This window comes from Octopus bimaculoides, chromosome 17 (assembly GCF_001194135.2).
Source record: "Octopus bimaculoides isolate UCB-OBI-ISO-001 chromosome 17, ASM119413v2, whole genome shotgun sequence".
Classification (NCBI taxonomy): Eukaryota; Metazoa; Mollusca; class Cephalopoda; order Octopoda; family Octopodidae; genus Octopus; species Octopus bimaculoides.
Window position 1 is genome coordinate 30,379,632 of NC_068997.1, and position 24,927 is coordinate 30,404,558.

A 24,927-nucleotide genomic window follows, 5' to 3' on the forward strand; every position below is an offset into this window, starting at 1 on the left:
ATGCCTATTTATTTATTATATTACATGTGTATGTTAATGCAGCAGAAACAATTGTTGGATTTTAAGGTGTAATTTAAAACAAAGATATGATTTCTTCAAACATATTATTTGTTGTTATATATATATATATATATATATATAACAGAAACTCTGTGTGTATGTATGTGTGTGTGTGTGCAAGTTCGAAGATTTATAACTTGAGTTCCACCAGACCGATTTGATTGAAATTTCAGACATGCATTTGGTATGTTCCGAGGCATATTTTAGTCATAACAACTGCTTTGATCAATGTTTGGTTTTCACAAAAACTTGATCGATATTTATTGATTTTTTTAAAAAGCTGTCCGATTTTAATTGAACTTGACATACCAATGTATTCTTACCCAAGGTTTTTTGTTTCATTATTATGTTTTTCAAATTCCATTTCGTTTGAGCCCAGCATGGGAAAATCCGACACAAAAATGCCTTTAAGACAGGCCATAGCGCCAGAATCATTGAGCCGATTTAAACCAAACTTGGTAAACGAATGCATTTTCACCCAACGAGTGTTATACCATGGTTCATTTCATTAAATTGCACTTTGTTTGAGCACAATTTGACAAAGTCATATTTGAACAAAATGCTTTAGTTGAGGTAGCTCCTAATTTATTTTTCTTAGAACACTGAGCCCATTCCTTTTCCATTACATAAACAATTAATCTCCACCACGGTGTGCACACACATTGTAACCCCACGTGACCTCAAAATAGCCACTGCCAATAACAGTAATCATCCGGCATTGAGGCTTTCCATTGCAATAAATGAAAGCGATTTCTATGTGTAGCATGAGATAGTTAAAGCAATAACAGCCTCTGCACTGCACAAGCTACTGGTAAGTACTTACTACTTCCGTCATCGATTTCTCTAGCAATAGTAACCAGCGTTGCACAGGTCTTAATAAATTACCATGAAACAGCGAAAACATGAGGCCTTACACTTGAGAAAAGACGGTTTGAGGCACAACATTGTCAAAGCAATAACCTTGGACACCTCTTTCACAACTCTAGCATCACCCCTTCATAGTCAGCGAATGAACTTTTCAGCCTAGCCTCGTCTTAGACATCTTCTACTTGATATACCACCTCATCCTTTTATCATCTTCCTGTGCCACGAAATTTAATGGCAGAAAATATATCTGTCCACCTCAATTACCCCAAGTACCACCTTTATCTTGCTACCTCTGATACTAATCATGGTGTCTAAGTAACAAGGGGTAGAATAAGGCTTGTTGGTATCTTGTGTACCCTCCATTTACCCTCTTGTACTGATACTCATCGCTCCCTCTTCCTCAGGTTATTCTTTTATTGAGCTCCATCAACCTCTTATCATCTTAACCACTCATCATTCACACACTCATTTGCTCATTCATTACTGGCATCCATCACACTCTTTTACCATTGATTATTCCTTTGAATATTCATCATTTGACTAGTGAACATGTACTTGTCCACAGAAAAAGGACTAAATTCAGCTGTTAGTGGGACATCTGTTACGTATATCCCATCGATCACATCTAGCTACCTCCATTTTCCTTCTTGCCTAAGTTTGCACTGTTGCTATTGTTTCATCCATGTGCATTTTTTTTTGTTGAAGCATTTATTGTATTAACATCTGATATAAATGTTTTCTAGCAGTATGATGTCCATTAGCACTGTTCACTCTGTTGGTGTGGTGACACATTCTACTCCTTATAATAATATCCATTTGCTTTTTTCTCATTGGATTAAGTCTGAATAGGTTTTCTCTTTTGTCTTTATCATTAGCAACTACAGAATCTCCTACTTCTTCTCTTTGATCATACACCCCTTAATCAAAATGTCCCTGGATGTGTGTGACAGCCTAGACAACCTCCTCAGCAGTGACCTGACAGGACCTGACAGGATGCATAATATCAGTATGGATGTAGTGTCCCTATACCCATCTATTGATGCTGATTTTGTAATGGAGAAATGCGTGGAGATGATCAGTGAGAGCGGTTTGGAGTTTTGTGGTGTTGGCACAGAGGAACTGGGCTTCCTCCTTAGACAAACACGTCCTTAGCTGTTTCTAACCCAGTAGACAAATAAGATGGAAAACCCCTACTATAAGCTTAATAGCCAAGAAGAACCCTTCAGAAAGATGGAACACATATTTGATAGGTGCAATTACCGATGTTACACGAAAGGGTCACATGTTCAAGCCTAAGAACAAGATATATGCCTAAGAAGAGGGTGCAGCCATTGGTGTCACTATCGCTGGTAATGTAGTTAACCTCTTTATGGTATGGTGGGACAGGATATTTAAAGAACGTTTAGTAGAGAGCTCCATAACCCTAACCATGTACTCCTGCTTTGTGGATGATATCAACATAGTGGCAGAAGCACCTCTACAAGACAGTGTTTATGAACTGGAGGCTAGCACCATGGAGAACATCCAAGAAATAGCTAACTCCATCCATCAGAGTGTTAAAGTAACAGTAGATTACCCTAGCAAGCACCCCAACTACAGCCTACTGATTTTAGATATAAAATTCTTGCTGGAAACTAGGAATAACAAGGACTAGATTCTTCATTCCCACTATGACAAACCCATGACCTCCAAACACCTTGTCCACCAGAAAGCAGCAATTGTGGATAGCAAGTTCAATATCCCAATAGCAGACTTGATAAGTGTGATGAGAAACATGTCTCATTTGTGCAACCCAACAGAACTATAGTGGTACATACAACACTTCATTCACTGCATGCATTTCTCTGGGTATGGCCAAAAGGAGACAGGATCAGGATGTATGAAGGAGTCAGGGCAAAATACAAGTCCATCATGGAGAAGAACCCAAATGGGATCTGCCTGCAATACAGCAGTAGATTCTGGAATAGCATAGAAAGAACCAAGAAGATAGATAAGACCAACTCATGGTACGACAATCCCGAACACCAAAGTGTCATGTTTGTTGATGCTACCCCTGGAGGTGAAATAGCATATCTTTTGAGGAAAAACATGCATAAGATGAATATATGAATTAAAGTAGTAGAAAGGCCAGGGACTCCATAAAATTCTTGATCAGTCAAATATAGCCATTTGAAAGAACCCCTTGTACGGATAATAGCTGTATAGTGTGTCGGATAAGACCACAGGTAAATGCTAAAACCAGTAATGGAGTTTATAGTATCAGGTTTATTGAAGGACATGCAGAAACAGGACAATAACAAACATTGGGGAGACTGCACGGTACATAGATGAGTGAATAAGTGAATACTGGCAGGAGCTCAAGGAGGGCGTATATACAAACAGTATAATACTTAAACTCATATACAGGCACAACACACTCATACACATATTAAAGGCAAAATGAGAGAGAGCAGAAAATAAATAAATGAATAAGTAAGTAAATAGATAAGACATGCGTGCGCACACACACACACACACACACACACATATAGGTACAGACATAAATGCATGTGTGGTTGAGGGACACAACAGAAAGACAAAATGGAATAAAGAGAAAGAGATGAAATATGTGGGATATAGTCACAGATGGGGTCACAAGATGTATGACGAAAACCCTTGAACGAAGGCACTAAAATAATAACGGTGAAGTGAAGACCAAGTATACAGTGCATGTGTTTATGACAATCCCCAAATATAACAATATATATCATCATCATGATTATCATCATCTAACATCCATGCTCCATGCATGCATGGGTAGGACACTTGATAGGAGCTGGCCAGGTAGAAGAGTACCCCAGATTACTGTGTCTGTTTTGGCAGGGTTTTTATGGATGGATGCCCTTCCTAACACCAACCACTCTGCAGAATGAGCTGAGTGCTTTTTACATGGCAGCAGTACAGGCGAGGTCAGATTTGGCATTATTTTTACAGCCCTTCCAAATGCCAACCACTTTACAGTGTAGACTGGATGCATTTTATATGGCCCCAGCACCGGCAGGGGCAGCAAGACAAGGAATTTTGAGAGGGGTAGGATCATTGAAGGAGGAGATCTTGTGTCAGATGATGAAAGGTTAGAGTGTGACTGAGATACAGAGAGACAAAAACATGTGTTGTGCTATAAAGGAGGTATTTGGTAACACAGCTAGGGGAAGTGAGGAAAGAAGAGAAAGAGAGGGAAAAGAAGGGATGGGGAAGACACGGGGAGAAGGAGAGAAAGATGTACAAGAAAAAAGACAGAAACTGGTGCGCTGTAGTAAAGAAGATACTTGATTATCTAGCCTGAGGGAAAAACAGGGGAGAGAGAGAGAGATCAAGAATGAGGGCAGAAATAGGTGTGCTGTTGTAGAGGAGATACATGGCTACCCAATTAGAGGGAAGAGTAAAGGAAAGAAAGAAAGAGACAGAAATTGGGAAACAGCAAAAGTGCAAGAGAGAGCAGGATTGAGATGCTGGTGAAGTGCCAGGGTATACTCACAAGTAACAAGGATCAGAACATAGATTTGAAGAGAGAGTAAGAGAGAGGTACAGGGGTCAAATTAGATGTGGTCAGGTATTGCTAGAAAGTGCAAATAGGGAGTGGGGATTGCAGAGACTTGCAAAAACCTGGATATTAAGATGGGGTGGGAGAAAGCAACGATACAGTGAGCAGGGTAGTGAGGGCAGGATTGGGGAGTTGGAGACAATCATAGTGTATGAAGAGGAAATGTGAGGAAGAGAAAGATGCAGTTTAGAAGAGGAGATGTAGTTCAGTTTCTTGGGGTAGGGTGTGTGAAAAGTTCATTGTTACATGTGGGTGGGACACAATGCTTCTAGCACTCAGTTTTGTTGACGTGGATGGTCTTCTCTGGAACCTCATGTCACCAAACTTCTTGGTCCATTGTTATTTCCTCTCTGAGTACTAACATCCTTAGATCAGTCCTCACCACTTCATCCCATGCCTTCCTGGGTCTCTCTCTTCCACAAGTACCATCCACTTTCAATGACAGGCATTTCTGTATACAGCTGTCTTCACACATATGCATCACATATCCTGACCAGTGCATTTTTCTTTCCTGTATGCCACATTTAATGCTTCTTATACCTAACTTTTCTCTCAACACAGTTGTGCTTTGTTAGTCATGCACACTGATGTTGCAAATTCGATGGAGTATACTACCTTCATTCCTCTCCAGTCTATGCATGTCCTCTGCATTCAGAGCCCATGTCTCCCTACGATGGAGTATAGCCACTCATGCACAAGCATCATACAATATACCTTTCAGTCCCTGAGAGACAGAGTCCTTTTGTTGCCAAAAGAGATAGCAGTTCTCTGAACTTCTTCCATCCTATTCTTATTCTAGAAACAATACTTCCAGAGCATTCACCACCTTTACTAATTTGGTCACTATTTTAATGTAGTTACTTGTCACCAATTATTATAGTATCGCTACTATCATTGACGATATTTGGGTGAATTTTGGGAAGTACACCCACACAATTTTCACCAAGAAAAAAAGAAGAAAAAACCCCTCAGATTTGTTTGACTTATGAGACCTCCCCTTAAGTCTGTTCTGTAAAAATATAGGTGGCTGTCCCAATAGTAAATATAACTCAGCAGCTGAATTGAAAGAAAAATTGAAAATCTTGTTTCCTGAAATGCTGTCGGATAAATTAGGTCTCTGTTCTAAGATTGAGGCTTGTTTTCAAATAAAGGAAAACATTGTACCTGTATACAAACCTGATAGAAAGGTACCATTTGCTGCGATAAAGGAGGTATAGGAAGAATTAGACAGACTGGAAAAATTAGGAATTATTCAAAAAGTAGGTTATCCTAAGTGGGCAGCACCAACGGTTGTATTAAAAGAAAATAACAAAATCAAGGTGTGTGCTGATTTTTCTACTGGTTTGAATGACTGTCTAAAAATGTGCCACTATTCACTGCCTATTCCGGAGGATACTTTTGCAAAATTAAATGGTGGAGGAGTGCTCAAAGCTTCTAACAGTGAATACGCAAAGAGGACTATACAAATATAAAAACTTGCCCTTTGCTCTGGAGGTCACACCAGTAATATTTCAACAGGTTATGAATGCGATGCTGGCAGACTGTTCCATACCTCGATGATGTATTAATTAAAACAGAATCTCGTGATCAGCATATCGAACATATGAAGTGTGTTTTAAAAACATATTAATGTTTCACACTCAGTGAGGAGAAATGGGAATTCTTTTTGCCTAAAATTAAATATTTAAAACAAATTATAGATAAAAATGGAAGACCACCTGACCCATCGAGGGCAGATGCAATAAGAAATATGCTTCCACAAACATAGCGACACTATAAGCTTTTCGGTGGTTCATGTGTCACATGCTCTGATTGCAGAAGAAGAAACTACCATCAGATAGAGAAAGAAGCTCTGGTAATTATTTTTGCTGTGAAGAAATTTCACAGATTTCTCCACAGCAGAACATTTTGTCTTCAGATGGACCACCAACCGTTACTATCATTTTTGGATTGACAGCAAACATATTACAACATTAGGGTACAATATTGTTAAATTACAACTTTTAGATGGAATGCATTCCTTCTAAAAAAATTAGTCATGCGGATTGTTTATCTAGGCTAATTTCAAAGAATGCAGAACTGCTGGAAGATAGGGTGATAGCTTTATTACAATCAGAAAAAGAAATTAAAAACGTTGTGTAATGTCATTCAGGAGTTGCCAGTAACTGTGCAAGATATCAAAAGTAAATCAGCTGAGAATAAATACATCATAAAAATGAAAGAAACCTTGAAAAATAACCAAAGGAGAAACATATGAATCATTTTTCACTCTGCACTGATATATGAATGTATGCACAAAGATTGGTAGCACCAATTGCACAACAGACATGGATATTAGATAAATTTCATAATGGACACCCAAGGATACCAAGAATGAAAGCTTTGATGAGGAGTTACATGTACTGGCCGACAATAAACTGCGACAAAAAATTTGGTAAAATCATGTAGAGGATGGATAGTCCGTGGTCCAGGGTACATATAGACTATGCTGGACCAGTGAATGGCACGTACTACTTGATTGTTGCTGACATATTTACCAAGTGGCCTGAAGTATGTAGGTGCAATCAACCTACCTCAAAGGCAATAATAAAGCTCCTGCACAAATTTTTGCTCCATACGGTGTTCCAGACATCATAGTATCAGACAATGGGACACAATTTACAGGATGCAAGTTTAAGAAGTTCTGCAAAATGCATGCAGTCAAGCAAATGTTTACCCAACTCTACCATGTCGAATGGACAAGCAGAATGATTTGTAGATACTTTCAAGAGTGCGTTAAGAAAAAGCAAGGAACAAGCTAGGAAATGACGAAGTGCTAACTAAATTCATAAGGGTATATAGAATAGCACCCAATCCAAATACCACTTCAGGCAAGTCGCCTGCAGAGCTAATGTTCACTTGTAAGATTAAGTTGAGCTTTGACAAATTGTTGCCAATGGAAAAAACATATAGGGAAAAAACAAAAATTTCAACCAAACATTTTGATGTCGGAGACAAAGTTTATTTTAAAGTATACAAGAATGATAAAGAGAGTTGGCAGGATAGTGTAGTGACTAAAAGAATTGGGGAAAATGATGTATTTAATAAAAAGCCAATGATGGGAGCATAAAAGACACCTAAATCAATTAAAAACCAGACATACAGAAGAAAGAAAAGAAATTCCAATGGAGGCGTTTTATGACATGTTTGATGTGCCAGCACTGAAAGAGTTTGAGCCTAGAAGGAGATGTAACAGAAAGCAAAAATAGACTGAAAATTTACAAATAATTTCTAAACGGAAAAGGCGCTGAACTCTCTAGGGAATCAAAATCTCGAAAAGGGAGGGGTGTTGGAGAGAAAAATATACACGAAATTTTGTTTCCTACAAAAGTCGAAATCTCAAAGGGGAGATGTGGCGAGACACCCCCAGTGTAAATAAACTTGATTCAATAACTTTAAATAGTAGTGGTCTGAATGAGAGAGAGATAATAGGTGTTAATCACAGTGAAATCATAATGTATTGTTTGGATAATTTGTCGGAATATTATTGGTCGGTTCGTGTATAGTTCCTGAAGAGTTTGTTGGATTGTTATATTGTGTTATCCTGCTTTGTTATATGTTTATTCTTACTGCACAGTTATAGTGTAAAACAACCATTTAGAAAAACAAAACCTCAGATTTTTTGTGTGGAATCAAGTACCCTGATCTCCAAATGTGCCGCAAACCCCTTATTTTTGTTTGGAAAAAAGGGCAAGTGCGAAACTGGACCCCTGCCTCCTGGGATCATTAAAACATTTTTTTTTCTTGAATGAATTATGGTAACCTCCTAATATGCCACAAAACCATTTTTTTGTCAGGAAAACAGAGTAGAGTGGGGGGTGGATCCCTCGGAAATTTCACACATCCCCACTCCTCCCCCACTGGGAAGTACACTCACATGATTTTCACTAATAAAAAAGATAAACTCAGATTTTTTGCATGGAATCAAGTACCTTGACCTCTTACTGTGCTGCAAACCTCTTATTTTTGCTTGGAAATGCATGTCTTCTGCATCTAGAGCTCATGCCACACTACCATGGAGTATAGCCACTTGTGCACAAGCATTTCTCTCTACATGTCCCAATACAACCTTACCTTATCTGTAAATCTCATTATTTTCAGATCCTTATTTCAAGTTCTTCTTTGGTCTGCTTCCAGCAGACTACCCCTAAGCTGTAAACTTCTCATTTTTTAAACATTGAATCCAAAGAGAACAAAAATGGTTCTGATTAAATGATTTTGAGGCAATATTTACCTGGTGTATTTCTTCTGTAAGTATTCCAATCACCCACACAATAAGAAGCCATTCTAGATAAAAAATCTGAGGTTTCAGTTCAACAAGTAACACATAGCTATAGATTCCAAGGAAAATTATATGAAATATCTGGAAGAGAAAAAGAATTTGAGGAAAATTAAATTTATTGTCACAAGGATTTGATGACAAATACTTGATTATATTTAAACAAAGGGAACACATGGGAGAAGATTAAAAATTGAAAACCCATTTTTATTTTCTCTCATGTGTTCTTTTTATATCTGTTGTGTTTAAATGTAAAGAATGAACTAGAAGTGTGTAAGTAAATTTGTCAAAATCTATGCTTTGAGCATATGTAAATGTGAATACGTGCGTGTATAGTTGCGCAATAAATCATATGCATGCATGTGTATGAATGGGTAGGCATTCTTTTATATGTATGTGTATAAGTGTATGGGTGTCTGCCTGTCATCACAATACTGTGCATGTGTGTATGTGTGTATATGTGTTTGTGGTTATGTGCTTCATTATATTTATGCATATGTATATGTGTGTACACTTGTGACTGTAAGCATGTGGGATGAGTATCTGTGCATATGTATATGCATGAGTGACTGTGTATGTAATATGTGTATATATATATCAGTACATATGTGCGTGCCTATATCAATAGTTTCAAAAATATTTCCAAGAATGTACTTCCTATCCACTTAGACATAATTGTGTTCTTAAGAAGGTTGTTTAAAAATCTTGATGTAAGTTCAAATCTCCAGCATGGCATCTTGGGCAAGTATCTGCTACTGTAGCCTCAGAGTGGCCAAAGCAGGGTGAATAAATTTCATGCCTTGAGGAAGAAAAAAGTTTTAACATTTCAAACCTTTCTCCCTTTTTACAAAGAGAGAGAGAGAGAGAGAGAGAGAGATAGAGAGAGAGAGAGAGAGAGAAAGAGAGAGAGAAAGAGAGAGAGAGAGAGAGAGAGAGAGAGAGAGAGAGAGAGAACTTATATCTTGTTGTTTAGGTTCATATTTGCTAATGAGGATACAAATAAAAGAGATGACAAACAACTGGAACATTCTTTGTTGAAGCCTAAAGAGAAGCTGTTAACTTCTTATGAGGAGAAGTGAAGGATGGAGTTTAGTATATGAGAACCCAGGAAGGAACAGAAATTGTGTTTCTACACTTCCAAGCATTAAAATGCTGCAAAAACAGAATTATCAAAATAGCAATTCAAAATTTTAAAACTTTAACAAAGACAGTGAAATAATAATAATTTCAAATTTTGGCAAAAGGCCAGCAATTTCAGGGATGGGTAAATCAATTGCATCAAATGACCTCGGTGCTCAACTGGTACTTATTTTATCACCCTCAAAAGGATTAAATATAAAGTCAATCTTTGGCTGAATCTGAACTTGGAAAATAAAGCTGGAAGAAATACTGCTAAGAATTTTACCTGGTGCAGTTATTATTTTGTAGGCTCACTACTTTAGACAGTTAATTAGTATTAATTTCTTAGTGAGAAACCAAGGATCAAATTTTAGAGGATAGTGTATTCATTAAAATCAACACTGGCATTTAACTGATACCTTATTGTTCTGACCCAGATGGATGAAGAGCAAAGTTAATCTCAGGAAAATCTGAATTTAGAACCAAGAAAGGCTGGAACTAAATACCTTAGAGTATTGTGTCTGATTCTCAACTAATTTTATCAAATATTAAATACAAATTAACTTATTTGAATATGCTAATATTTCACTGAAGTTTAATATCTGAAATAACTGCTCAAAATATTAAGTCCTCAAATGCAAACCTAGTTCATCTAGTTTTAAAAGTGTTATACACAAGAAGTGAGAAACTGGAAGAAGAAATCAAGTACTTTAGTGTTTTAAAAGAGGAAATGTTTCTTAAAATTTATTTGAAAGGAACATTTACTCTCACAAAGAAACATTTTAAATATTAACATGTAGGTACATACCAAACTGATCCAAAACTTTATGACAGGAGTACTATAGAACAGCATACATTTTCTGAACATTAGCCATAGCTTGGAACATCTAGATTAAAATTAGAATCATTTGTATTACTAATTAATAATAAATTTTAATTATTTTAAAAATTTCTATCTTCTAATCATAAAATATACAATTGCAACATGAAAACCATCTCCAACAGAAAATCAGGTAACTAAAACCATCCTATTGGGTAAGTCTCTTCACATCATTGATGCAACCAAAGCCCATAGCCTGAAGGTATCCAAGTACTGCAGCACATTCAAGCAATATAGACTATAACACCTGGAAAATCTCATTCAATTTCACTAATTAGAGCAGATTATGCCCATCACAGTAACAATCTCTTGCAGCACATATCAGATCATAACCTAGATAAGTCTAGCAGTACCATATCTACTCTTGTGTGGATATACACTCTGGCAGTTAGTTTGTTTGCCATTCTTTCAAGTGCAGCCCCAAAAATAATGAATAACAACGTTGGAGTGAGTACACAGCCTTGCTTTACACTGTGGGTGACTGGAAAGTGGGATGAGTTGTCACTCCAAACAGAGAATGTGGTAAACATACTATATGAACCCACTTGAATATCTCCACAAATACATTTGGACACCCATATCTTTTGAGAATGGTTTATAAGCTTTGCTTTCTACATGGTTGAAAACCTTCAAAAATTTAAAAAAGATATTGTATATGTGTATATATATTATGCATGTCCTGTGTGTGTGTGTGTGTGTGTGTGTGTGTGTGGTCTGTGTTCAGGCATCTTGCGTGTGTGTGCATTGCATGTGCTTTTCGAAGTGAATACTCTGTGTTGTATGAAAATGCAGAGAAATACGAAGTGGGAGAGGGGTGATAAGAGTTAAAGGCTAAGAGTATTAGTGTGTGAATACATGTATATGTGAATGTGTGTGGGAGTGTGCATGATGGTGTATGATGTGGGGAATGAGTGGAACAGTGTGCAGGGATGGTCATTTAATGGTGACCGTGTTGAGGATGTTGGAGAGATTGTGTGGGAGTGTGCAAGGTGTCATGCAGTGTGGGTAATGTTCAAATGTTTACTCTTCATAAAAGTATTGGGGAAATATGAGCTTGAATACAAACAAAATTAGAGTAATATACTAAATCAAATTTTCAAACAGTGTGTGGGGAATGCCAAAGGATAATTAATTTATAAGACACAATAAAAGTTGAAAGGGACGATTTAAATATACAGACGTTGACTTTGTTATGATGTTCTATTGAGATTGCCCACTTCTGGTATACTCATTTAATAACTCTCTAATCACCAACAGGTAATTCAGATATTTCTCCTCAAACAACTTCTATGACTCTCTTTACAAAGCGCTTCACATACCACACCATATATTTCTTTTATTTCGCCACTCACGGTTCAACATAGAGGGGATATCACAAGGTCAGACAAATTAACATATAGTGCGATGACAGTGTGATGATAAATATAATGAAATCGAATAAAAATTCTAACAAAATTGAGTAAATAATTAAAGATATACTTTCTATCATTGGGTTGGTTTACCCACTGCCGTTATTCGGTGTATCCCCTTTTGTCACAGGATGGCTGCAGTTACACATTTCCATTCACTCACAACTTTCTTAACATGTTCGTCCACCTTTTACCAAACATACTATGTGATAAGTATCACTTCTCCAGCCAGATTTTACTTTTGAGATGATAGTTAAAATAACTGACCAACCCCCAGCCGGAGATGAAGGTACCTGAAGCGATCTCTTTTACACATATTTTCCACACTGTCGCTTTCAGCATGGCCACTATGCAGAGAAAACAGGCCCTCCTCTTCCCCTTCAGGGAGGTGGGCAGCACGATCTTAATGATAGATTCAGCTGGTAACTACTCTTTCTGTTATTGGTAACAGCTGCTTGATATAGGGTATCACTTCCCTAATCACGTACACTGCACAGTTTCACTGCCCTGCCCGCAACTTTGACAGGTCAGTGAGATGGCACAACCATGCCTTGATAACCTCTCTTGAACAACTAAGGCCGATCGGTAACACAACCAGACGGGGGATTTCTGGTAATCATCCTGATACTCTGGCCTGAAGGTTCTTTTGAACAGGCTGGTTAACTGATTTCCATCCAAGTCTAAAGTCGTCTGATTTGAACTCAACTAACCCGCTATAGAAGTCCGTGGTGAAACTCCAGCTGCCAGTATTGCCTGCCCGGGAGAGTAGCATGAGTGCATGTTGGCACTCTAGCTGCAAGTCACCTAGTCTGGGTCACCGCCTGATCTAAGGACCTAACTTCCAAGGGGAGGTTAGTTAAGGAAAGAAGATGTTTGTGAGCGGTGACCACACCGGCTCACCATCTAGGTTGAACCAGAGGTGACCAAGCCTTAGCGCAAACTTGCACATCTTCAGCCACAGTCTCCCTAGCCCGCCCTTTAATAGCTCTTGATGGCAGACAGTGCGCCTTACAAGTGGTGCCTTCTTCCATAAAAAGCGGAAGAGGAGTTGCTCCATCTTGCTCAGCTACGAATCGGGGCAAGGCTCGATGGTCAGATGGTAGATGCTGACAGATGCTATGTACATCTGCATTACCTCCACCCTCACTAGCAGTGATAACGTCCTTCCAGACCAAATCTTGTCCAGATCAAACCAGACCCCTAACATCTTAACTGGACCTTCCGTCCAACGTCCCACGATGCTATTAGATGGCTTCGACTTGCCCCTCCAGGTGCCGAGTTATAAGCCGACTGACTTAACCTGGTTAATTTTTGTTCCTGCCACCACTTCGTATCTTCTGAAGGCGTTTACTACACAAGGTAGCTGCCCTTCATCCGACACGATGACGGTGATATTATCTGCATATACTGACGCAGTTCTTCCACAGTTCAGATCATGCAAGATTCCCCCCTAAAGTCTCCAACCTTCGCAGCAATGGCTCAAGAGCCAACACATGCAAAAGCAGAGACGGGAACATCGAACAAAGCACTCAATGTCAAATAGTTTTGAATAGAAACCGTTCACCCAGATGATGGACTTGATGTTGCTGTACAAACAGTGATCCAGCTTCGGAAAGTCAGGCCCAGCCTGTCTACCCCGCGGACCGCTGCCAGGTACCGATGGTCAACCTTATTGAATACTTTAGACTGGTCTAAATATACCAGTGGCCTACCTTTGCCCGAAATTTTACTCACCCGCTCTAAAGTGTAGCGTATGAAGTGGAGGTTGTCGTGTATCATCCTGCTGGGGATGGTGCATATTTGCACATCCCCAACAAGACTATCCATGACCCGTGCCAACCTCTTTGCTAGCACCTTGGCCAAAATCTTTAACTCTGTGTTTAACAGAGTTATGGGCCTAAAGTTACAAATAATGTTCCCCTTGCTTGAGTCCTTTCTGATCAGTGTCACCACCCCCGGCTCACAACTTTGGGGATTTTTCCAGTATCCTGCAAGTTGGAATAGACTCTGGCCTGTAGGTGATTGAACAAGTCTGGCATAGTTTTGAAAAACTCGTAAGGTAGACCATCAAGTCCCGACAACCTGTCTTGTGGAGAGACATTCTGCCATGACTTCCTCAGCTGTGATCGCTCCTTCACAGTACCCATCCTTTTGTGCTGAGAGACATGGGCTCAACGTGATCCAGCGCTTCACTCCCCCCGAACAACTCGGCAAAATACTTGCAAAAGACCACTTGTATCTCATCTTATCCTTCGGTCAAACGCTTCTGTTCATTGATGAAAAATCCAATTGTGGTATCATTGCTATGTTGGGTCTCTACTATGCGGGCCCACCTAGCAATGTTAATTCCCTCTCAGCTCAATGCACGTATTCTAATTTGAACTCTGCATTCCTCATGTTTGGCTTTTTTAATCAGCAAATGAGGGATTGTTCTCAATGTTATTAAATTACCCTCCTTCTTGTTCTTCTCCCTCTCCTCGTTGGTCTCTGGCGATGGGTCAATCAATTTTGGCATGTCACTTAGCTTGTGAATGCCCTCCAGCCTCCTGTCCTTCAGTTGTTTGTACAGTTTTTCGTCTATGTGGGCACAGCCTGTTCCTCTAAATGACTTTGTCATATGGTGCTTACTTACTATTTCATGTATACAGATGTCTTTTATGTCATAGTTTATTAGTACCATTCTGTCCGTGGGGTCAAGAGGCAGAGATTAAAATAATCTTTGTTTGAAATGCTCCGCTTTTTTATGGGTCCATTTTTTGTTGGGGCTTGGGGTTGGGAGGGAGTTGGGGACACAGTGTTTCTCCTTGCCCGTTTCCGGGAGATAATCTGAAATTCCCCCTCCTGTTCGACGACCTCCATGCCATCACTAGGAGTGGGAATTTTATCCATATTCTCTTGTACAGCAATCTTCTCCACTGGTTTTCCCACTGACTTCTGCTTTGGTTTCTTCTCTTTCTTCTTTTTTTTGCCTTCTTCCTTGTTTGTTGTCAAGAGGTGCCTCTGTGTTGGGAGGGTGACATTCTACTCGCAAGTTGCCCTTCTACCCACACTTAAAACAGCATGCCTTCCTCCCTTTGAATTGTACTTTTAAAACAATGTCCTCTCCAGCCAACATCCTGTCTGGTATCTTTTCCAGATATTCAGGTATTGCCTGTATCACAATCTCAATAGTGTGCCCGAACCATTTGGGAGTTGGGGCAGAATGGGTGATTTGTAGTATGGAGACTTTTTCTTCTCTCAAATAACATAGGCCCACCACCATACAGGTGGCGTCCAACTCCAACTTCAATTTTTATCCAGGACGTTCTACGTCCTAGCTATGATGGTAGAAGTACCACCTCGTTAGTTTTCAAAGTCAGCACCAAGTGCTGTCTTGCTCTTTCTGCGGTTTCAAATCTCACCTCAATTGAGGCGAACTTCCTGCCTTGGGCCACATAAGTCACATGTTTCCACACCGGCCCAAGGCATTTCTCAATTTTTTCCTTTGCTATGTTGGAAATTTTCTTCTTTACCACATCATATGTCTTGTATATGATGATCTTGTTCCGCGTTTATGTGGTTATGTCGCTTATGGAGATGGACATCACCTCCGTCTCCATCCATTGACAACATACCATAGAATGTTTGGTATTCGGAACGCATAATATCCAATTTTTCTTTTTGCACACTGGCCACTGCAGAAAAATTTTTAATACCATGATCGCTTGTGGCATTTTCCTCGCGAGCCATACGCTCCTTTACGATTTCCACATTTGGAATCAACATTTTCAAATAAACACAGAATTTCTCACAAAGTGACAAACGAGAAATTGTTTAAACAAATTCTCCCAAAGAAGAACTTAAAAGTTCAAGGATTCAATCCCTTCCCTCATAGGGTGAAGGATACAATTCAAAAAGTTTAAACAAGTTTCAATAACAATGTTCTTTCCCCCCGTAATGCAACAAATTTCAACAACGGCCTGCCAAGCAGGTGACAATTTTTAACAAACTACAATCACAAACAACAATACACAAGAGGTTCAACAACAATTTTAACAATACATACGCAAATAAAAACACAGCGCACTGTACCTTACAATTCTTACGTCAAACTTGCACATATCATACTGCACCAATTCTTTAAGCATTCAGGCTTTTACACAGAGGGGACAGAAAAGGACAGACAGAATATCACAGTGGGGGCAAAAAACACAAAATGAATGAAAATGAGAAAAGTGTTATATAATAATGAAGATGAAATGGCTGCATGAGCCCCACTCTTTTGCAGTACCATTTGAACGTTCTTACAAACAGTTTATAATCTTTTCTTCTTTCCTTTTGTTTTTTCTATTAACATGGTTTTTTTTTTTTCAAGAAATTTTACTTACTCTTTTTTTTTAAAGTTCATGTATGGTTCTAAATCTCTATATTCCATCACCGGCGGCAGTTTGTCAAACTCTACCTCAACTCCCAGTGGATCAATATCCCTTTCAAACATTTCCTTTAACCTGTTATACCTCTCTTTATCTATAACAACAATTGCTTTCACATTTTCCATGTAAATTTCCATAGGCAACATAATCCGTATTATGGATTTAAACTTCATTATCTTTTTTCCTATTGCAGTGCTCTTGGCGAATGTCACAAAATTCCATTTATGCTTCTTCAGCTTTCTTGCTTGTTTGTTTTTCCTTGCTCCAGTCTTGGCGCCTTCACTCTGTCTTTATCCTCCTCCGTTTTAGTTAGTGTCACTGCTTCACTTTTGTGCTGTTATCTCTCTACACCAACCGAATCTTCCTCCTCTGCTGGTGTAGCTAGTACCCTTGCTACTGTTACCTCTTTCTCAAGATCCTCCTCAAGCTCCCTCTCAACCTTCCTCTCAACCTCTCCATCCTCATCCCTCTTCTTTTTGTGCCTCTCCAGTGGAGAGCTTACTCCTTCCTTTCCCTTTCACTTTTCAACCACGTCGAATGCTTTCTTCACCACTACCGTCTCCCTCACACCATCCTGCACCACTTCATCCACCCTCTCCTGCTCCTCAGATTGCTCCATCCATCCCTCTTCCCCTCTCCAGGGGCACCTCACCCTCATATGGCCCTCCTCCTCGCATTGATAACAAACATGAGGCTCACATTCCACTACCACTCCCAGCGCCTTTTCTCCTGGCAAAACCTCCTCCGCCGCAACTTTGTTCAAGTCTCTCAAACCCGCTTGTATGGCCGCCTCCACGCCACAACCCCAACAATTTGACCATTTGGCTCTCATCACCTTAAGCATCTTTGTGTCCTCCTCCATGTCAAACATTACCGCTTCCACCAACCACGCTTCATCCATTTCCGGGGGCACCCTTCCCACTCTCACCCCGGCAATACGCTTGCTACAGCATGTCGGCAAAAGTACCCATTCTTCCGTCGTCACAGCTACAGTGGAGTGCTCTATTGCATCATCTTCAGTCGTGAATTGCACCTCCACTGTGCCACACCCCACTCCTGCGACAAAAGTGATGAACCTCCCAACCTCCGCCAAGCACTCCTCAACAGCTTTGACAGTTGCAACTCTGACTCCTCTCGATGACACCCTCAATACTCCAGACATCACAGTTCCCCTCATCACACTACCCGCCAAATCCTCCAGTGGCGTCAACTTCAAAGTACTCCACAATCCTTCAGCCTCCTCGGCCCCACACCCCCTCAGGAACCTCCAAAGCACCAGAGTCCACTCCTATTTCAGCTGCTGCTGCACAACGGTACACCCAGCTGGCATTTGTTCCATCCTTCCTCCCCCTCAAGCTTTCAGACACAAATCAACAAACTCATACATAAAAACAGCAATTTCAACAACCAACAATCGTAGGCATAACCATGAGGGAAGACTCCCAACAAATACACTATAAGAATTATAACACCACCTACCTCCACGGAATCACAAGGATCTCAAAACAGAATCCCAAGTATTAACACACCATATTGTACATCACATACCATACTGTACCTTGCACTGTCAGTATGAAGTGCCTTTATAAGGTTTAGGACAGTTCACTTGCTATCTCACAGGGTTGTCAGAACTTCACCACAACAGTTTATAATATTGTGGCTTCCCTTCTTGCCATATAGAGCAGTTCCTACAAATTTGTTTCACATTTTCCAATGAATATGGAAGATTTCTACTATGGGTGAAATGATGAAGGCACACTACACCAGAATGGCACAGTGCTGCATGTAACTCATAATGTGAATGTGAACTGATTGCTGAACAGCGGACCCTAGTGAATGCATCTGGATCCTGGGCGATAGTGAATATCATAGGAGTATGGAGATAATGCAATGTGCCATCTCGTAGTTTTATCATTTTAAATTTTGCTCGTCAGTTTATAATTATACACGAATGCAACAGAACGTTGATCAGTAATTAATGTGAAATGTCTACCGAGAAGAAAGTAAGTGTCTCCAATGATGAATTGCTTGGGCTTCCTTTTCAACAGAAGAGTGGTACTGTTTGCTACCTTGTAGTGTGCGAGAATGGAATGCAACTGGTCCACCTCAACATCCACCTAAACAGTGAATGGGATATTCTCCTCTACTATTTGAATGGTAGCATTAGCTAGTTCTATCTTCACGGACTCGAATACCTTTACTTGCTGACTGTTTAGAGGAAATTTTGATACGTTATTGATAGGATATATTTCGTCAGAAAATTTGGTGATCAACTTAGCATAATAAGAAAACATACCGATTATTCATTTTAATGATTTCTGGTCAGTTGGTGTAGGAAGATTGAGGAGTAGAGCAAGTCTTTCTGAGGGTATTGTGTGAGATATAATATCCAAGAAAATCTAGAGTTGTTGTTCAGTAAACACATTTCTCTTCATTCATTGTGAACCCCTCAATTTTATTTGTCATTTCAAACTTTTCTAGATTATTATCATGGTCATTTTGATCTTTCCCACATATGGTTAAATTGTCTATGAATGAGAACATATCTCACAACTTATATTTTCTCCCAAAGTCATCCATTATACGTTGGAAATATGCACTGCCATTAGTTACTGCAAATGGCATCCTGTTATACTGCCATAATTTACTGTCAGCTTCAAAGGCAGTGACTTGTTGATCTTTCTCTGATAGAGGAATCTGGTGTCATGCTGAACGTAAGTCTATAGAACTGTAGACCATATATTGAGCAATAGTCTTTACTAACTCATTGATTTTAGAAAGAGGGTTAGCATCAAGTTGTGTATATTTGTTAACTGTCTCTGAATAGTCAATCGCCATTCTTCACATTGTTCTTTCTTGAACAACTAGCACTTGTGACCTCCAAGGAGAATTATTGGTTTCAATAATGTTCACATCTGCTAGGCGGCGTATTTCCATCTTGATAAACTCATGATCATGTTTCGAGTATTTTTACAATTTGGCTGTATTAGGTTTACAGTCAGTCCTCCCTGAGATGTGCGAAGAGATTTGGGAGATCAGTTTCCATAGCTGTTAGTGCAATAAACATTAATGGTGGTTTTTGTCCTCCATATTGTATGGTAATACTTTCATGCTGTTCTTCAAAGTCAGTACCCAGAATTAGGTCAGTGCACAAGATTCTGAGGATGTACAGTTTCACATCTGATTATCTAGGGTAAATGAAGCAGTGAAATATTTTTTGGATTCCACTGAAAGAAATGCAGAAGTCATATCAATGATGTTCTTCGATTTGACTGTTTTGATGTTGAGTATGTTCATTAGCTTCTCACTGATGAAACTCTTGTCTGTGCTACCACTTTCAATTAATGCTTCGATTCTGCAAGTATTGCTCAGTAAACCTACTGATGCTGATACTGTCGAACGTAGATCATATTTGTCATCTTTATGTGTCACAGTTGCTGTGTTGCTCTTACAAAGTTTTCCAAAATGGCCTATATTTTTTGTATTTGTGACAGACTGCTTCACCCACAGGACAACAACTCCATGGGTGTGTGAAATAGCCACAAAACCAGTATCGAGATGGTTTTCCTCTTTGGATTGCAGAAGAGTGTTCTTTCAGCTTTGGGAATCAATTGGCTTGGCTATGGTGGGTACCGTTGGACTGAAATTGGTACACTCAGAGTTTGGAAAGACATTGGAACTCTGTTGCACCACATCTAGCAAACATGCTTGATCATAAGTTGTACTGAGGTTGACACTTTTGTTTTTTAATAGTTTTGTCTTATCTGACTCGAAATGAATTGATTTATAAAGGCATCTCGAATCATTTCAGACCAATACTGCTCAGCACTCACTGCAACAAAGCCACAGTCTTTTGCTAGTATTTTGAGTTCTGGTCTAGAGAATCTCCAGATTTCTGTTTCCTTGTGGCCAAAAGATGGCATCCCATTATGATGTTCTTTGGTTTACTGTACACACTCTTTAGTGTATTTACAGCTTGTTTATAATTCTTAACTTCACTAATGAATTCGTATACATTTGGTTCCAAATAATTAAACAAAGGATAGAGTTTATCGATAATCCTACCTTCTTGCCCAAGTAGTGAGTCTATAAAGTTGGTGAAAGTTCTAAAACCAATGATCCAAGGTCTTGTCAGCATTTGTGGGGATTGGGTCAACATTCAATCTGTCTGGTTTCAAGTATTTTTCCATATCTGGTATCCTTCCCCAATTCGTACTTGTCTTTCCATTAATTTCTTTCTCTATAGAATATTCAACAACTTCTTCAAGATTTCAAAATTAGTTTCTTTGATTGTTATGCATGACCAGTAATTCCAGGTTCAAAGAAACTATTTTCCAGTCATAATCCAAAACAATAAAGCATCACATAATGTTATTCGTGATATTCTCGAATCAGGAATAACATTATTATAATCGATTCATGATTATGTTATTCTAAATGGCAACTCATCTCTCTCTCTCTCTCTCTCTCTCTCTTTCTTATCATCAAATGCGCATTCCCTTTATATGAACGAAAATCACTCAAGTCAGAGCACAATTTGCATAACATTAATTTACATAACATTTCGATACATTTGTTTTTTGTGACACAAGTCTATAGAAACTAAATTCCTTCAATGATTATATTTTAAATATGTGGTTTATAAAAAGAAGGTACATGGTAATATAGAAAACTAATGTCAACAAAATAGACATGTATGCATCTATCTATATATATTCACACTTTTATATATATATACATACACACACACATGTATGAATACATACAACCTCATGTATACATATAAATTCATACAAAACATGTGTGTGTGTATGCATGTGCGTGTGCATATAACAAAACAGCAAGTTGCAAAATATTACCATTACACATGTTTCATTTGCTAATAGGAATCAGAAAGCTGTACATGTTGGATAAACATGTAGGAAATTTAGTATCAGAAATTCTTCAAAGAACCAAATAATACAAAATTTACATTTAGATGAAGTAGTTTTATATATAGTTAGTAATCAGGAGCAGTAAATATAGTTGGGGGAAGGATAAACAGGAAATCAAGTAGTAAGAAAAGAGAAGAGAAGGTTAGATATAAACATACATCCACACACATACACATATATGTAACCAGCATCCCTGTTGGTAGCATGTAAAAAGCACTTTTCAAGCATGGAGGTTCATGGTGGCAAGGTAGCTGATGCTGGTGGCATGTGAAAGCACCTTTCAAGAGTTGCACCTCATGGAAGCGTGTACACGTGTACTGTACGTATGTATGTGTGGTGTGTACACATGTACTGTACGTATATATGTACATAAGTATGTATGTACATACATATAAAATTTACTGAAAGTAATTAAATAGTAATTTTTCATTGCTTCATAAATGCACCTTCTCTTAACAAAATTTCACTTCATCTTATAGTCCTAGTTTTCCATGAATGATGTTTGAGCTTCATTCATGTTGCATGTCTTGCTAGCATTCTTACCACATGCATGCCATATGTATACTTACGCATATACACTGAAGAATATATGATGCAATGATAATTGTAAAGATAACATGTTTGCACTAGTATCATCGTCATCATCATCATTTAACGCCCATTGTCCATGCTGGCATGGGTTGAATGGTTTGACCAAGGCTGGTTAGCTGGAAGGCTGCACCAGGATTCAGTCTGATTTGGCATGGTTTTATATGGCTAGATGCCTTTCCTAATGCGAACTACTCTGAGAGTGTAATGACTACTCTTATGTGCCTCTGGCACGGGCACCATTTGCATGACACCAATATCTGCCACAACAGGTACTCAGCCACTTTGCCTCTAGGAGGCTCAATGCTCGAAAGGATATATCATTATCATCATTATCGTCATTGTAGTCATTTAATGTCCGACTTCCAAGCTAGCATGGGTTGGACAGTTTCACAAGGCTGGCCAGGCAGAAGCCTGCACCAAACTTCTGCGACTGTTTTGGTAGGATTTATACAGCTGAATGTCTTTTCTAACATTTATATTATATGTGCGTATGTATGTACACATGTGTATACATACATACATACATACATACATACATATATACATACATACATACACTGTTGTAGAGGTCAGTTGCCGAGTAGACATGAATGTACAATCAAAAGACTAGGAGAAAGAGAACAATTATGGTGAATTAATGTGGAAATTACAGCTCTTGTACTTATCATCATATAATGTACCAACAAATTTTCACAAAAATCTAGAAACATTTGGTTTCGCAGAAAAAAAGCAAAAGAAACTGACGTAGATTCTCCAAATCTAATCTATTAGTGGCACAGTGAAATATTGTAAGACATTCCAGAAATTCTCCATGTGAAATTCTCACGTGAATAGATGTACATACCTGGATGTATGCATTGACAGTTCAACCAACACAGCAACTCAAACACATTCACAAACACCGAGAACTCTCTTAACTCAAAAAGTCTTGTTGCTTTATTAGCAACAGGCTTGAACTCTCTCAAGAGGAACCTAAATTAAACTCAAAGAAAAATCATGCATAAAAATATATATGAGAACAGCTACATATGGGATTGAAATACAAGAATACACAAATGTGCATCAAGAGGACAGAGCTTGGATTTTACCGGACCTACATAATATGCATATATATATTTATATATAACATTTAAAATGAAGCTGTTTCTGGGATATTATGGATATCCCTTCATCAAGGAAGATTTCCTTTCATCATATATATATATATATATATATATGTATAACAGTAATCCTTCAATGGAATTTATAAAGATTTAATGCATTGCTACATGTGTTTCCACAAATCACATGATTTTTAAGATCACAGTCCATATTCCTGGGATGATTACAGTATAATCCGTAGTGTCTGTGGGCATCTGGTTGATCATCGTCATTGATTCATTTCTTCAGGCAATAGAACATTAGTGGATGACCCACAAAGGGTTATTTTTCTCTTTTTACCTGTCTGAAGTTCAAGTGAGATATGTAAGCATTTCTGTGTGTATTTGGCTGGAAGGGGAATAGAGCAAGAAAGGGTGGTTAGATATGGGGATAGAAGTGTGTGTGGTGGTGTTATACTTGTAGTGACGTCATTTGGCGCCAAAATACAGTCGCCATTACTGCGCTTTCATCCACGCATGCGCAGGGAATAGTTCCGGAAGGAACACGGGAAGAGTCTCATGCGCATGCGTGGAATTCAACATCTTAACGTTCCCGCTCAATTCATTCTCTTTCTCGGTCGGCCGGCCATGAGCATGGACGGGTCAAGCTGTCTCTCCAGCATTCCAACTCTGGGGACAGCTCATTCCAACATTCCAACGTCTCAGCAACCAAGATTAAGGCTGCCTATTTCCTCCATAAATAAATATTGTTGTGTTGATAGTTCAGAGTTCTGCGTTCCGTTATTATTTAGAATTTAATATAGGAAAGCGGGTGCACACCTAATGGTGTATAACCACTTTCCTATAATTGGTGACCCCGAAGAAAGAACAATCGCAGCCGAGGATTCTGATCTAACGACCGACAATACTACACTAGCCGCCGCTGACATAAGTAAATACGGCACTTTCCTATAACTGGTGACCCGACTAAAGAACAACCACAGCCACGAAAATCTGAACTGCGACCAATAATACTACAATTGGTACCCCGAGCTAAAAAGATCTACGGACCTCATTTCAACAGCCATTGAATTCGTATGTTTCGCGACGTTCAACATCAGGATTGCCTCTACATTCTCAACAAACACAAGTGAAAAGCTAAGAAAATTTTTTTTTCTACGTTAAAGTTTTTCCTTTTATCAATGACTTCCAAAGCCTATAACCGAAAACTTCTTTGCGGCTGAGACCTTTGTGGTTTTTCACACAAAAAAACTTCACGGTTATTTCATTCTAACAACTTTCTGAGCAATTTCCTACATGTTTTCACGCGACGTCAATTCATTCTTACACAGCGTCCTCTACTTGCTGAAAATAGCAGTAAAAATGCACAGTTACATTTCAGTGAGTACATAACATTTATTGATGCTTACTTGTTCCCAGTTCAGCATATTTCACACCTCTCCGTTTCTCTCGGCCGGAGAATGGAAGAGTTACTGGCTTATCTTTATTTGCATCGAGATTTTTTGGTCATTTTCGCTCGCAGCTCCGAATTCTTCAAGGTCGACGCTAATGGTCGTACAGAGATTATGTCTGTCGACCGTCTGAAAAAGCGTACCTTTTCAAACACCACACACCACTGTCAACATCATTACCACCACACATACAGAACTCAGCC

General features: G+C 38.9%; 1 protein-coding gene across 4 annotated transcripts in view; it reads right to left on the minus strand.

Moving 5' to 3' along the window:
- The window catches only part of LOC106881443 (transient receptor potential cation channel subfamily M member 2-like), a 405,111-nt gene that overhangs the window by 10,599 nt on the left and 369,585 nt on the right, over nucleotides 1-24,927 (minus strand). For all 4 annotated transcript variants that reach the window (XM_052974060.1, XM_052974058.1, XM_052974059.1 and 1 more), the window contains 2 exons: nucleotides 10,756-10,834; nucleotides 8,784-8,912 (listed from right to left, as the gene is read on the minus strand). In XM_052974060.1, coding sequence (XP_052830020.1) covers nucleotides 8,784-8,912; nucleotides 10,756-10,834 — 208 coding nt within the window. The remainder of the gene's footprint in view (nucleotides 1-8,783; nucleotides 8,913-10,755; nucleotides 10,835-24,927) is intronic.